The 16,337-nt window shown below is 36.2% G+C and overlaps 1 protein-coding gene across 1 annotated transcript in view; it reads right to left on the minus strand.

Moving 5' to 3' along the window:
- Window positions 1-16,337, minus strand: part of LOC120352948 (integrator complex subunit 3-like) — a 62,286-nt gene that overhangs the window by 26,931 nt on the left and 19,018 nt on the right. Inside the window, 2 exon segments of the mRNA XM_039435300.1 lie at window positions 4,756-4,953; window positions 11,119-11,283. Coding sequence (XP_039291234.1) covers window positions 4,756-4,953; window positions 11,119-11,283 — 363 coding nt within the window.

The raw sequence follows: 16,337 nt of genomic DNA on the forward strand, positions 1-16,337 counted from the left end.
TCATTTCAGATATTTTATTTTTATTTACACCCCTAGCATAGCCAATTAGTTTTCCTCTTTCCTTATTAAACTGAAAACCTTATCACACATTTCACTTATTTTATTTGAGCCTAATCTATTTAAATGTACACCATCTTTGCCTAGACATTCCTTGATGTTGATGAAACTGTTGGGGTTTACAAATAATACACCTAATTTGTCGCACTCAGTTCTGATGGAATCATTAATCCTATTGATGTATGAGTCACTCACTGAACGTCTTAGTATTATGCCGCTAATTATTATTTGTGATGAACTGAAACATTGTTTAGCTGTTCTTATCAAGTTTCTCATTTCATTCACCAAAGATTCTTCAGTATCTCTTCGAATTGAATTAGTACCAACATGGACTATTACACTGTTATAGTTCTGTTTTGAAGATGTTTTATACTTATTTTGTATCACCCGGGCTAACTGATCAATTCGTATTCCTGGTCGAACATCAACGGTACAGTTTTGAGGAGTCACGTTTTTCACCATTGAATCACCTAACACAAGATACTTGTTTCCAGAATTATTGTGTTTTTCCTTCTGGTATTTTGTAGATTCCCATTTGAAGCGGTTGGATTGAGCGCTTATTGTTTGAGATTTATCACCATTAACATTTGAGACGCTTAATCGTCTTGACTGAACTATTGTTTCAATCCCTACCCGCTTGTCACAATCCTCGTTCGATCTGAGTTTCAGCACCTCTTCGTACTTATTTTTCCACTTATTAGCATTATTCCTAGACAAATTAGTTTCAATTCTTAAAGCGTTGTTATCAGCCTCCAAAGTTTCAATTGGCATATCATTAATCGACGTGTAGTTTAAGCTATGCTATATTTTTGCATAAATCACATGTGCTCCCCCGTCCACTCCTTTCACTTATTCAAGACATGCAGGGAATTTAACACTATTATAAAAAAATCTAATGCATGACCTTGGAAAATTAATTGCTTCACAAACTTTTTTAATAATTGGTGAGTGACGATGAACCCTGATGTCGGAATTATAATTGGAGAATCGAGGGTTTCGATAGAAAACAATATTACAAAATTGATTACTTTTATCAGTAATAACTTCAAATACCAACATTCATTAAAAACTTGCAGGTAACTCGTGCTCCGCAAGGGTCCAAATAAAACCTTGACCTACTGAAATCTTGAAGAATTGAAAATAGGCCTATTACCATTCTCGGTGAATTAAGTATTGAAGAAGATCGATTAATAATAAGTCTGAATAAGTAACTGAATATATGTGACTAATAGCTAAAATATGTAATAACTGTAACTAATATAAATGTAACTGAATGAGTAGCTAATATTTGAATAAGTAACTGGCTTCGGGGGATTTTAATTGATTTCATTTATAAAGATAATAATCCAACTATTCAATTATTCGAAACAAAGCAATGTATTTAACCTGAGGCCGCACTGCTGGATGGTTACACACAAAACAGTCATTTTGTTTTTACTCTGGGCGTTTAGAATTAAATACATGAGTGGTTATGAAGCAGCACACATTCTTGTCTACTATCTATCGACGGCTGTTGGATGACGCAATGATTATAACAGATGATTTTTATTTCTGTGTGTGGCCAGCTCACAAATCTTCTCCCATAAGGATGGCATGTAAACTTTGAAGGATCGTAGGAAAGAGTCATGAAGTCGGATTATAAATTTGGTAGGCCATAAACCTGGTCCTGAACATAACGAAGACAACTAAAAAAAATCATTAAATTCGGTGCACAGATGAAAGAGTTATTGAACGTCAAAATTTGAGGCTCGATTTTTATTTATATAGATTCAGAGCACAAAAAAGAGTAATTGGAGAAATGCTCGAAAACCGCCAGAATCTCCATGTAGAGAACTATTTCGAGCAAAAGGGACGCTCACACCACCTTGTCTGTATATTCTGGAGCCTGAAGCATTTGGTCTCAAGCATGCATCGACGTGGACAAGAGGTGCTGACCTACACGCGCTGAAGGAATAAATACAGAATACAGCAACATAGAACATCGTTCTACGAGAAAAAATTTAATCCATATGAGCCAAAAAATTAGCAACTCCCTGCCGCACCATCTTAAGGATAGGTATTAACAATAGAGTGCAGCTCAATAAAAATTGAAGGACTGGCTGGCTGATAAAAGTGTTTTCCTACAGCTACTGTCTAAAGTGCTTACTTTTACTCCCTGGAACATAATACTAAAGTGTCACTTTTTCGCTCTCGTGACGAAAAAAGAGAAAAGCTCCCTCGAGCGTAAAGTAACTCCATTTGAATAACATGGGAAGCATCTCTATTTTAATAACTTACATTTGAAATATTTTAGGTCTAAGCTCAGTTGAGGAAGCATAATAGAGGTGTCTGTCATTGAGTCAACTGAATTCAATACCACAACCAGAAATTTGATCAACTCATGAAATATAAATGTTTGTATGATAGGCTATTACATATTTAATATTAGTAGACGATAAAAATTTATACATATTTAAAAATATTTTATTCTATTCAAAATACCAGCCAACAAATATTTTTCGCCACACTTGGATGTAATGAGCTGGTTTACGTGCGTCATATGGAGGCCGAAAGTGATTGTTTTCCGACCAGGCCGGTAAAACTTTACGGCCCTAGGGCTGTAAAATGACCTTGAATAACAGCTGATCGTGTCCGATCTCACAAAAATCATAGAGATAATCTCATAACGACTGTAATAATCTATATAATTATGTATCGTGAATCGCGGTATCATGTCTATAATATATTTTATGAATTACTGTTTCATACTAACTTACATATCTAAATTTACAGCATTTCACCTGAATTTTCATTTCATACAGGTTGTTTTTAATTAATTGATTGATTGATTGACTTGTTCTTCTTCTTGTATTTTTTGTTGTTGTTTATATTTATGAACAATTTATTGTTTTTATTGTTGTTTTTATTGTTTTGACGAACTGCCAAACATTGTAAAATATGTACATGCAAAGAATAAATTATTATTATTATTATTATAATTTAATATTTATTATTGTGTTTTTGATATCAAACAATAGAATACGATGATATCTCCATAGCCTCAACAATATAATGTTGGCTGCATTGTCCATTGTCAGAAAGGTAAGTATCGCAAGTCTTTAAAAGTGAAGAATCGAATTTGAAATCAAAGTACAATAATTGTATCAATATTTAAAAGTGAGGTAGAGTAATAATTGTTTCTTTTTCATTATCGAATTCCACTTCTTAATGCAATACAATCAACAATAATAATAGGAAAATACAGCAGAGATCTAAAGTTTAAGGTAAGCCTACTGGTGAAACTCAGCCTTGACTGAAAAATTCCTAGTAATTTTTCCGTAATTCATTATTAAAACTTTTAGATAATTTTTCTTCAATATCAAACCATATAGAGAAAACATTAGGCTCACTCAAGATTGAATCTTCGAATGTTTTCTCTATGATTTAACTATTTTCAGAGCAATATTTTGTTGTGAAAATGCCGGCAAACCGGCTTCAAGTTTGCCGCTATAGGCCTACACTATATTATAGTAGCCTACATACGTTACCTGACTTACAGGCCTCTTTGATCAAAATTATACAATGGCCGAGAGCGTAAAGGCGTAGTACATCAGAACTCAAAGCTTAGTGAATTACAAACATGATCTAGGTTCGAACCTCGGTCAGTGACATTTAGCTATTAGTGACTTTTATTAGCTATTTTTTATATTAGTTACCGTAATTTAAATTTCAATCAATTTTTTAGATATATTTTGAGACAAAACTGTGAAATATGCAATTATATTAATTTTTTAATCACATTATTTCAAAATAGTAATGAAAATTCTATTCATCCATCTATCCATGAGATATTGCACCAGGCGCAAAGCGCGAGCTATAAAAATTCAAATAATTATTCGAAATATTAATAGTATAAAAATATTGTCACTATTGTAAATTATTAATTAGTAATATTGAAATTAATTGACAGTGAAAGTTGTCATAACCAAGATTCAAACTATCAAAATAGGCTTTTTGAATTTTATTTATTTTTTAATTTCTTATATATTGGGAAGTTTTTTTTTTGGTGTGGCGAAAAATAGCGTTCGCACCATGGGCAAAAATGTATTTCCGGCTCTCAATCTTTTCTAGTCCTCGGCCTACGGCCTCGGACTTAAAAACCGATTTCGAGCCGGAAATATCTCATTTTCGGCCCTAGGTGCGAAATATACTATTTCATCTGCATATTTTTCTTTCAAATCTGAAACGCGTGATCTAGAGTCAGCCATTTTTGATAGCCGCCCAGCTGATAATTGTTACAACTTTTGCCGATAGATAGCACAATCGGCAGTGCCAATCAGGCGACCGGTTTTTAGGTTTTAGATTTCAGGTTCTGTTGTTAGAAAACATTGTCACCAATAACGTAAGTTATTAAAATGATTCGATTGGCAGTTTCTATGAAAAAATGTAGATGGAGGAAAAATGTTGTGTACATCACGAGCGAAAAATACTTTTTCTCCCTCAGGAAAATAGTTGCCCTCGGCTTTGCCTCGGGCTTCAAACTTTTCCCTCAGGGAGAAAATCAGTACTTTTCACTCTAGATATACAAATAACTATTTTATGACATGAATGACTTTTTGTTTAGTAATATGTGACGATTGCCAAACAATTTTATTGTTGTACATGCAATGAGTAATTCAAATTCAAAATGAGTTAATAGTTGTCCAGTGTTGTGAGTACCTGGTGAGCTTGTTGGACTGTTGTATGATGGTGTGTCGGTCGGACTTGCTGGCGTGCAGGTAGTAGAGCAGCAGATATCCGATGCGCTGCTCATGCGAGCACATCTCCACCAGAAGTGAGATCAGCGGCAGACGGCGGGAGTCCTCGTCACTCAGCTCAGACACACACCGCATCAACACAAACAGGGGCTGCCCAATACTGAAACACATTTCATCTCAGTATAGATTGCTAAACTAGTAGTTCAGCGAACAGTAGACCTCGCGCAGTTATAAACCACAGTCTGCTCTAAAGGTGCGTACAGATATACGCGCCTCCAACACGCTCCACACTCGCTCCGCAATCGCTCCAATCATGAACGTTACGGGAGATGTTAGCTCTTCTCGCGTTCCAATCTTGCTCGCCGGTCGATCATCAATCGATCTGCTCGAGTGACGTTCGGTTGCGGAGCAGAGCGAAAGTCTGTACGCACCTTTAGGCTCAACTCACACTACCTCGACTCAAATCTATTTATTTATTGAGAATACATTACATGAAAAAAGTACATCTCGAAGAGGTTTACAGCTAAACTAACCTCATTTACACAAAAAGTATGATACAAATGATTTAGAAATAATTATTGAGAACTTAAAATTAAAAAGCAAAACAAAACTAGACAAAGGAAACAGAAAAAAAGTTGCTTAGGAAAAAACTGTTTTAGAAATAAGAACTTGATATTAAAAATTAAGATAAAACTTGATTAAGAAAACAGAAAAACTTGCTTAAAAGAAGATAAGAAAGTTAGAAAAAAGTTGATTATAAATAAGAACTAAATATCAAAATTTGAAAAAAAAACTTGATCAAGAAAACGTAAAAGTTGATAGAAGAGAAAGAACGGGGTGAAAATGAAAGGAAGAATATATTGCAGGTCTGCAAAATAATGTGACAGTTAAAATTGAAGAGCTTGCATAGATTTAAAACAAAATTTTGCGTAAATTATCACCAAATGGGTCAAGAATCGGCTCAACTATTTAACAGGCCAATTTCGTTGCAGAGACGTTCTGTTAGCTATTGCTCTGCTGATAGGTAACAGCGCGCCAACAAACAGGTTTTTCCGTAGCAGAGACGAAAACCCTACAGGCAGATGACGTCATCTGAGGCTACAAATAACTAAATGCGCTCTTAATTTAAATGCCCAAAATCATGCTTATAAATCCACTATACATTCGCTTCAAGTGTATTTTAAGGTTATGTTGACTTGTTTGCATGTTCTAAAAGGCAGACGAAAATGATCATACATAAAATTTGATTACATTAAAATAGCCTTAACTATTTGAAACTGTAGGCAAAATGAACTGAATAAAATATCATTGACTATTCGAGTAGCTTGGACGAAGATGTCATACAATTTTTAATAAATACTTGTATAATTTAATAATTTTGAATAATCAATTAGTATTAATTTATAAGCACCGTATGCAGAGTCATTAGAAATATATCTTGTAAACTGGCTGCTTTGCTTCCAAGATATATCAAAATGCCAGAAGGAAATAAAATAATTCTGGTCAAAAAAAATTTTTTTTTAATTATTATACAATACTAAAAATACACCAGTCACTCATTTTACTTCTACCTCTAATCTTATTTTACTTAATTCATTTATCAAAAATTCAAACTAACTTAACTGAAAATAATAACAAATTAGTCTGCAGTTCTCGATTTGATTCGTAACCTCCAAACATCAAAAACATAATAAGCAGAGCAGAGAAAGCAGTGTTGTGATAAACAAGCGCCATGCTGTGACGTCATCCGACTGGAGGTTTGGAAGAACTGTTCACAGTGATTCTCTCCCCGTTGCCAATACATTAGTTGGATAGAAGCATACCACGCAAAAAGTGGTATGAGCAGCAGTGTGACTTATGTGTGTGCCTTATCAGAGCCATAGCTAACAGGGGTCTGGCAAACGACTCTGCAACGAACATCTATTTATGGGCGAGTTGTTAACTAATGGCTCTATTAACTATTATAGGTGACTTTATGTAGCGACTCTGCAACCGGACATTAGTAATCAATTACATGCGTCATTGCATAATCCACTCGAGAGCTGATTTATGATTAATAATTCTTTTTTATGAATTTTACGGTAATATTGATGTATGAAAGAGGCTCATTTTCCTTCTATATTAACCTTAACATATTTATTATCCTTAAAATGCAAAATTTCAAAAAAACCTTACATTATTGTTTACATTTTATAATAATTTTCATCCATTTGTTTAAAAAAAATTCCCTTTATTAACCGAGCGAAGTGAGGTAGGTCTAGAGGTGCGTACAGACTTTCGCTCTGCTCCGCAACCGAACGTCACTCCAGCAGAGCGATTGATTCAATTCAATTCAATTCAATTCAATTTATTTCACCAAAACACAAAAACTTTACAAAGATGTGACAATCAGAAAAAAAACAATAATTATTATTCTAAATATCTATATCATCTATCTGTAAAATACGGCTAGAGGTGAAGTACTACTGGCATAAGTGAAACACTTGTCCGCCAGTAGGAGTAGAGACTTACCGTAACTGTTTCTAAATCTTAAGCTAATAATTTAAAATGGAATATTTTTATTCAAACAATGGTAAGTATATTTAAAATAAATGCTATTAATTGTGAATTAATCCAGACAATAAAGAAAAGCTGAAAAAATTTTGAACTCATAAAATATTAAGATGGAAATAATAGTTGTGAAGTATCCAGTTTTTAATATTTATTGGTACAGACTTAATAGGTACACCGATGAGCTCGTTCGGGATGCAGTTTACAATCTTTGGAGCGATGTATACCAGCTGCTTACGAATAACTGTTAAATTCGAATCATAAGTAATATATCTATGTAGATTGTATCTTGTTCTATGAGTTACATTGATTCTTGAAAATGAGCTTCTATGTTTATTGAAATATTTAAATATGCTAAGCACATAGAGTTGCCGGATTGACATGACTCTCAATTCACTGAATGCAATTTTGAGGGGAACAATATGGGTTTATTTAATATGGTTTTTATGATCATTTTCTGTATAATGAATAGTGGTAACAAAAGAGTGTCATAAGTACCACCCCAAACCGCCAAGCCATAATTTAATAGAGATTGTACAATTGCAAAATAAAGCATTCTCAACTTTGATAAATCAAGTATCGACCTCAACTTATAAAAATTATAGGAGACAAACCTTAGTTTATGGCATAGGTATTCAATATGCCTTCTCCACTTGAATCCCTCCTCGATTATCAAACCCAAATATTTTATTTGACTAGTCCTTTCAATCTCAGGACATCTACAGGGAGCATCGTCTAATAAATTACAATTTAAATGCAATTTAAGTGTACAATTTGTCTCTTCATGTCCAGAGATATTTCTTGAAAAGGCGATATATTTTGTTTTTTTAATATTTAAGCTTAGGGAGTTAACATCTAACCATTTCTTCAGAGTGGAGATGCCTCTGGACGCGGCTCCATAGACTCTCTGCCAGGTGCTCTCTCCAAACAACAGCACAGTATCGTCAGCAAATGAGAATACCACACCTCCATTCAGGTCTAGTCTGAGTATCTCATTTACATAAAGAAGGAATAAGATTGGTGATAAGACTGTTCCCTGAGGGAGACCATAACCGGAGAGAGGCAGATCACTCACACAGTCATCAAGTGTAAGAATTTGTGATCTATGTGCAAGGTAGCTATGGAACAATCTCAGAGTTGTACCTCTGATTCCTGCTCGATCCAGTTTATTTAGTAGTTGGTTGTGAGCCACAGTATCGAAAGCCTTGGCTAGATCAAGGAAAACCGCAAGAGTTTTCTTTCCCTTATTTAACAAATCTGCCACAGAATTTGAGAAATGGATTAGAGCATCATCAGTACATTATTTTTTTGAAATCCAAATTGGTGGTCTTCTATTATCCCATGTAAGTCAAAGAATTCAATAATTTGAAATTTTATCACTTTCTCCATTATTTTCGTTAATGAACTAAGCAAACTGATTGGTCTATAGTTCTCAGTGAGTTTTTTATCACCTGATTTGAATAGAGGTTTGATTTTGGCGACCTTGAACAATTGTGGAAAAACTCCTTCGCGAAAACATTTATTTATAATTGATGTGAAAGGATAGGCAATGAAATCGGCTACTATTTTTAACTTTTACTATTTATACCATCAATACCTGGACATGTATTATTTTTCAGACTGAGTATGGCATTTTTTATTTGAATTTCATTTACCGGTTGCAAGACAAAAGAGTCGGTCAATCTCGAGTTATTTTTCTTATATTTGAATTCATAAGCGGACTGGCTGGTATATTTAGGTATCCTATCAGCATAAGTTTTACCAACATTTACAAAGTATTTATTTAATTCATGTGCATTTATTTATTTCATTTTCTTTCCTTTTCCTATCTAGTAGTTCATTTATGTAAGACCATAATTTTTTTGCATTATTCCCACATTCGTTAATTTTAGTTTTATAATAATCATCCTTTGTACGATTTATAAGATTATTCAGTAGGTTCCTGTATGTCCTGTATTTATTTTTCAAGTTAGTATTGAAAGGTTCCTTTTTTAGTTGTTTGGCAATTTTATCTCTTTCATTAATAGACTCTATCAAGCCAAGCGTGATCCATGGTTTCAGTGGTTTTTTCTTATGATTAATTTTTTTTTCATATTAGAAATATGTATATAATTGTAAGAGTATTAACAAACCTCTCAACCATAGAATCAACAGAATCATCATTGTTCAGAAATTCCCATTTCTCGTGCAGTAGGTATGATTTAAGTTTATTAAAATCAATCATAGTAATTATATTTGTCTGTGTGACGGGAGTGTGAGGCAATTTACTGTTTAGATTTATATGAAGAGTGGTAGCAAAGTGATCAGTGATATTTAATTTAAAGACATTAGCTATTTTTGGTTCGATAGAATGTGTAGAATTCTTGAAGAATATATGATCAATTAAGATTGACTATTATCCACTTTTCTAGTCGGAATATTAATTAAAGAATTAAAACCATTTCCATTCATAACATTCAGATACTGGAATGTACAGCGATCAGTGCTCAAAATATCGATATTAATATCACCTGCCAAAACTACATTACGATTATTCGGAAGAGATTCAAGATAGTTATTCAACACTCGGATAAAATTATCTGTGTTGCTGTTCGGAGACCTATAGACTGCGATAACTTGTATTATCAAATCATTACCCAGTTCAACAATAACACTCAGCGCGTTAGCTTCTATCAACTCACAATCTAAAACTGTGAAATTATATTTTTTGTTAATATACATGCAAAGACTATCGCATTTATTAAGTTTACTGGGCTGGTTTAGCAAATTGTAGCCATCTATATAAAAATTAATAGGCTTATCTCCAGAATACCAAGTTTCAGTTAGAATTATTATATCGAATGACACTTTGAAATTATTAAGACACACTATGAATTCATTAAAGTTCTTATAAATACTACGAATGTTCATTTGAAAAATGTTCATATAGTTAACTGGACTTATTTCTTTATCTTTGATTGATGATCGACCGCGAGCAAGAGTCGTTCGACCGGGGAACGCGAGAAGATCTAACATCTTCCATAACGTTCATGATGGGTGCGTGGGCGGTGCGACTGTGGTTCGATGGTGGTACGAGGGCGGTACGAGGGAGGAGCGTGCTCGGTGCTGGTTGGAAGCGCGAATATGTGTACGCAGCTTAGGATTCAAGTCGACGGTTTGGCATTTCTCTTATGTTTAAATGTTTATATGTGCGCATTTACGGCGAAACGCGTTAAAGATTTTCATGAAATTTGACAGGTATGTTCTTTTCTAATTGCGCGTCTACGTATATATAAGGTTTTTGGAAATGTTGCATTTCAAAGATAATATAAAAGGAAACAGGAGCCTCCTTCATACGCCAATTTTAGAGTAAAAATCAGACTATAATTATTCATCATAAATCAGCTGACAAGTGATTATACAGATGTGTGGAGAAGCCAGTCTATTGCTGTATCTCCATAAGGTCTATAGTTTCAATCAGGTACTTGTGGATGAGAATACTGCGTAAGGTCTACTGTTCACAGAACTACTAGTATAAAAGGAAACAGGAGCCTCCTTCATACGCTAATATTAGAGTAAAAATCAGACTATACAATATCATCATAAATCAGCTGACAAGTGATTACACAGATGTGTGGAGAAGCCAGTCTATTGCTGTATTTCCATAAGGTCTATAGTTTCAATCAGGTACTTGTGGATGAGAATACTGCGTGAGGTCTACTGTTCACAGAACTACTGCTAGTTTTAAATACTTTATAACGAGAATGTAACCATAGGTGGTTTACTAGGTACGTACCTGTCGTCAAGACTATCATCGGTGAGCGTGTGGGGGAAGATTTTGGCCTGAATGTGGTGATGCAGCACTCGACAAAGACACTTGGCGAGCACGGCCAACGTCTCACTGTCAGACTCCTCCTCGTCCTGGATCACGTACTGCGTTATCCTCTCCATTGCCTCGCATCTTCAAACATACAATCCACACTCAAGTTACGGCAACTTAAAGAAATGAGACGGCGCCGCAGAAAGCAATGGATGGACAGGTACAAGTTCTAGAGACCCTTCAGTGGTCACCTATTGTTATTATTAAGGTTTCCATTCCGAGCAATATTGGTGGACCAGTGTGGTTACTCAAAGGCACTTTCAGCTGTAAACCAGTGGTAGCCTACAGTGATTGGATAGACACACTATCGATGACAAGTACAAATTGAGTCAAACTTACGTGGTGTGTAAAGCCCACATCGATTCTTGGAAGTACATTTGTTAGCCGTCCTTATAGATTCTACGAGATTGAATGGGACTAGACAAACGCATGATACACATCATATGATTGCCAAGTTGCGTTCAATCTAATAGAATTTGAAAGGACGCCAATTATTAATATTAGCGTATGGCTTTGAATGGTGGGGAGACCCAAGGGTAGTTGCACCTCGCCGTATATAGTCCACAGTTCCCTAATGGGAAACCGGACACTAAGGTTATAGTGAGCACAATACTTTAAATTTACACTTTTCACTTCGGTATAAAGTTCATTTTGATGTTAAAAAGTCCAAACATATACAAAACCGAAACAAAACACAAAACCAATAAGCCAAATTTAGAAAATATTGAATTATTATTGACGCCAAAAAATCGTACGTTCAATAAGTATAAAATTGTATGTAACTGAAGTTATCTGTATACAGCTTAGTTTAGTTTAGTTTAGTTTAATTTTCGTCATTTAACACTACAGAATCAAGCAAAGCTTGGTAGTAAATAACACGTCAAAAGTATTGAGTACAGTACTCAAAAAAAGTAATTATAAAAGAGAAAAAAATGCCTACACGCGCCATCAGTTGAAGCTTCCCTCTAAACTGTACGGAAATGCATCGATCAATTTAGCTTTTATTGAATTCTTGAACCTTTTTGAGATCTCAATACATTTTATTTCAATAGGAAGAGAGTTTATAACTCTTAATCCGCTATAATGTGGCCCTTTCTCTAAGCGTGCTGTTCTGTGTTGCGGTTAACAGCTTGTGAGCAAGTTAAGTTCCATCAAATGAGCCATTGGGAATAATACAATAATTACAAGTACTTGATCACTGATTTACATTAAATAATTCCAGAAAATACAAGTAACAGATGTAAGGTGCAAAGTGATAAATAAGTTGGTGCTACCAGCTAGAATTGCCTTCAATAAAGCACACGGGGCCACTAATGAGGCTAATGAAGCGGAATCAGAGGACAATAAAGTATGCTAGTCGAGAGTTAGAGGATGCACCTGTTTGGAACAATAGCCCAGTGCACAGGTAGTGCGGCCCCGTCTCCTTTCTTTTAACCCACGTTGCAGTACAGCTTTGCCTCCGTGACATTGAAACGGCATATAGGCAAGGTATTGTTCGCGCGGTAATATTCAAACTTTTCCAAAAACATAAGACTCCAGAGTATGTAAAGTCTGTGAGATATTACTTTGAACACGGCTCTTTCTCGAAGACGGAAAGGTCCGATGCTCTATCCTCCCACTAATCACTCCCACTACCTAGCAGCATTCTAACACCCCCCTCCAGCTATTGCCTGGCACTGTTCCAAAATTGTTTACTGGTCAGCAGGTATATGGTTTGTGTGATTACGGAGATGTGTTCATCACAAGAACGTGAAGCGAAATGACACGGCGCATCCAAATGTGCGCAGGATAACCGTCTCTGTCTATGCTACAAACTGTGGAAGAGAAATGGGTTTCTCCTCTTCAAGTTTAAAGTAATATCTCACAGAAAGAAAAATAAAAATCTCAGTACCCTTTTTGAATTATTTAATCACAACATTTTTCAACATTAATGCCATTTTCAAGTGAAATGAAACATGTTGTGATTAAATAATTCAAAAAGGGTACTGAGATTTTTATTTTTTTTTCTATTTTTATTACAAGTAGCCCTATACAGAAAAGAGATAAATATCTCACAGACTTTAGACCCCGAGATGGAGGAAGCTCCCTACACACTGATATTCTTCACGATTGTCAGCTGATAGACTGTGTTAGACGTAACTCCAAAAAGCTCCTTGTGTAACTTTTCGGATGCAACACGTTGCTTTTGAGAAGATACAAAAGAGCATCTGTTGCTTAGAAGAAGATACATTTTCAAAAATGTTCAATGTTTTTGAACGAGTAGTATTATAGTCTAGAGAGCCTCCGCCGATAAGCGAGGCTACAGGACCCAGACTGTACAGCGGAATAGAAGTTTATGCGACAGTTTTTTTAATGAGGGTCTTCAACGCACGAGTTGAGACACAAGTGAGCGAGCGCAGCGAGCGAACGCGAGTACATCTCACGAGTGCTTTAAAGTCCATATAAAACTGTTCTACAGACTATTAACTAACTAACTTCGAGATACTGCTCAAAGAAGGGCGGCCATACAGGCAAAACTTTTTGAGAGAGGTGAAGCCTTCGACTCCGATAAGTTTCGGAGGGGCAATAAGAAGAACCTAAGATGGGTGAAACTCTAGGCACAAATGTGAGTCAAGAGGCTGAGTCGAGGGTAGCCAAGCGCCCGAGGCAATTTGGCGATCCCACCCTCAGCGGAAGGACCTACAAAAAAGGCCAGGAGTGGAACTCACGTAAGTCACGAGGACCAATCAGTCTGAAGAGACTGCCAAGCATATCATACTGGATTACAAGAGACTAGGGGAAAGGAGAAGGGCTCTGTTTGGCTGCAAGCAACCAGGTGATGAATGGGGTTGGTAAAGGAAAAAAACTCCTGAATCTTGTAAAAGACACAGGTATTGGTTGTCCAACTAACGTAGGTTACTTGGACACACAATAAGCTTCGGTTGACGTGTGAGGTTCTTTGAACATTTGAATCCTTGAATCCGCCCCTTCAAACATAACATAACATAGTGAGCATCAAGATTTGTGACTTGAATTACAATAAAAGTACAGTAGGCTATAATGATTTGAATCACAAAAATTTGGATATATAGAATGATTACTGGGAAACGCATGTTTTTGACTTGCGTAGTATACAAGGAATGTCGATTGGCGGCGGCGGGAAGTTGTAGTGCTGTGGAGGGGAAGCGTGCAGTTTCAGTTGTAGCCGAGATGTGGAACCTTGATAATCGTACGTTCGTCATGCGACGGTTTTACGCAAATGGTGAATCAGTTACTCAGACTCAGCGAGACTTTTGTGCACATTTTAACGTTGCACGGCATGGTGCTATCCCTGATCGTAACACGATATTGCGTTGGATACATAATGTTAACAAACTGGATCTTTGCTTAAGAAGAAACCTCCTGCACCTGCCAGGACAGTTAGTACCCCTGAGGCTGTTGAAAGAGTGCGCCTTGCAACAGTTCAGAGTCCTAGCCGCCAGTGGCGGCTCGTCCTATGTGTTCAATGGTTCATTGAACCGCCAGAATTGAATCAACTTCCTATACAATGATGAATTTGCAACTCAAATAATATATTTCTATTTTATACTCATTAAATTACATCACAACATTTTTCATCTACGTAAACTTAATGTCGATGTTTTGCGGCCGGTGCCTGAGAGCCCGGAGTGGCTTGCTTGAAACAGCACAGAATGGAATGACGATGGAATGGTGGAGATGGAAAGCAGTGTTCATTTCCCGATGTGAACCCAGAAACATGGCTGGGTATGGTAGTGGAACGGAGGAGGGGAATCGGTTTGCTAGCACGGATTTGGTTCACAATCCTGTGTGAACCAAGTTTGCACGAGTTCATCCGAGAGTAGCCGAACCTAGCCGAGGCAAGTGAAGCATTCGGTAAACCTCGGAATGAATCGTGAGTATTCGTGATACGGATACAGTGCCATCTTGAGCAGCGGATACGGATACAGTGCAGTCTTAGTCGAGCAGCGGTGACGAGCGGACGTGTTTGTGGTGACAAGGAGTGAATTGTACTATTGTTTGCAGCTTATCTATTATTGAGTGTACTGACTTGTTTATCGTGACCGTCTACTCATCAAACTCGTATTCTATTTAGCTCGCATATTATAGATACGTTTGAAATATGAATAACTGCAACGTTTGCCTCGGCAATTTCAGTGATGAAGACTCATAATTTGTGCTTCGTGTAAACAAAAATGTCATTACATCTGCCACTATTTAACCGAAAAGAACTTCAAAAAACTTCAAAGGATAATCGGAATAAATGGAAGTGCAGTGCTTGTAAACAGGTGTCTGTGTCACCAGGACAAGAAGAGAGTGAAATGGAAAGTGATGTTTTAATGCGAAAAATGACTGTTTTAATTGAACAGTTTTCAAAATCGTTGAAAAAGATATTGATCAACAATTAGGGAACTAACTCACTCAGTAAAATTTGTTTCGGATAGTTTTGATAGTTTCAAATCGGATATCGGAGAAATCAAAAAGCTAATGAACAATTAATCACTGAAAACCAAAAATTGAAAGAAGAAGTGAAATTTCTTTCTAAGAGAAATGAAATATTAGAAGAATATACCAGGAGGGAAAATTTATTATTAACCGGTATACCTGCAACAAAGAACGAAAACATGGACGAAATCCTACAAGGCGTAGCCAGTGCTCTCCAAGTGTCTGATTTTTCATCAAACGAAATCAGCGTCGCTCACAGACTGCCATCCATGAACCGAGAGACTACACCGAAGATTGTCGTCAGGTTCGTGAGAAGGAGTATGAGGGACAAATGGATGACGGCTTTCCAAACCATAAGCAGAGAAGATAGGAGCAGCCCCGGAATCGACGTGAAAAAAATCAACAGAAACCTGCCGAACGGACACTTCAGGCTAATGAATCAGCTGACTGCCAAGAGTGCTAAAGAACTGAAAGCCGCTCGTGAGTTAGCTAGGGAAAATGATTGAAATTCGTCTGGTTTCGTGGTTCACAAATGTGCGCTAAGAAGTCGGAGGGCTCACCTGTATTCAAAGTCAAGGGACTGGACCATCTGAAAAAAGTTATCAACGGAGAGGAATAAAGTGTTGCTACAGGTTAGATTAAACATTTATTATGAATGATCTCACGCAATTTGTAGATAGTATTAACAGTGT

This window comes from Nilaparvata lugens, chromosome 9, assembly GCF_014356525.2.
Source record: "Nilaparvata lugens isolate BPH chromosome 9, ASM1435652v1, whole genome shotgun sequence".
Taxonomy (NCBI): Eukaryota; Metazoa; Arthropoda; class Insecta; order Hemiptera; family Delphacidae; genus Nilaparvata; species Nilaparvata lugens.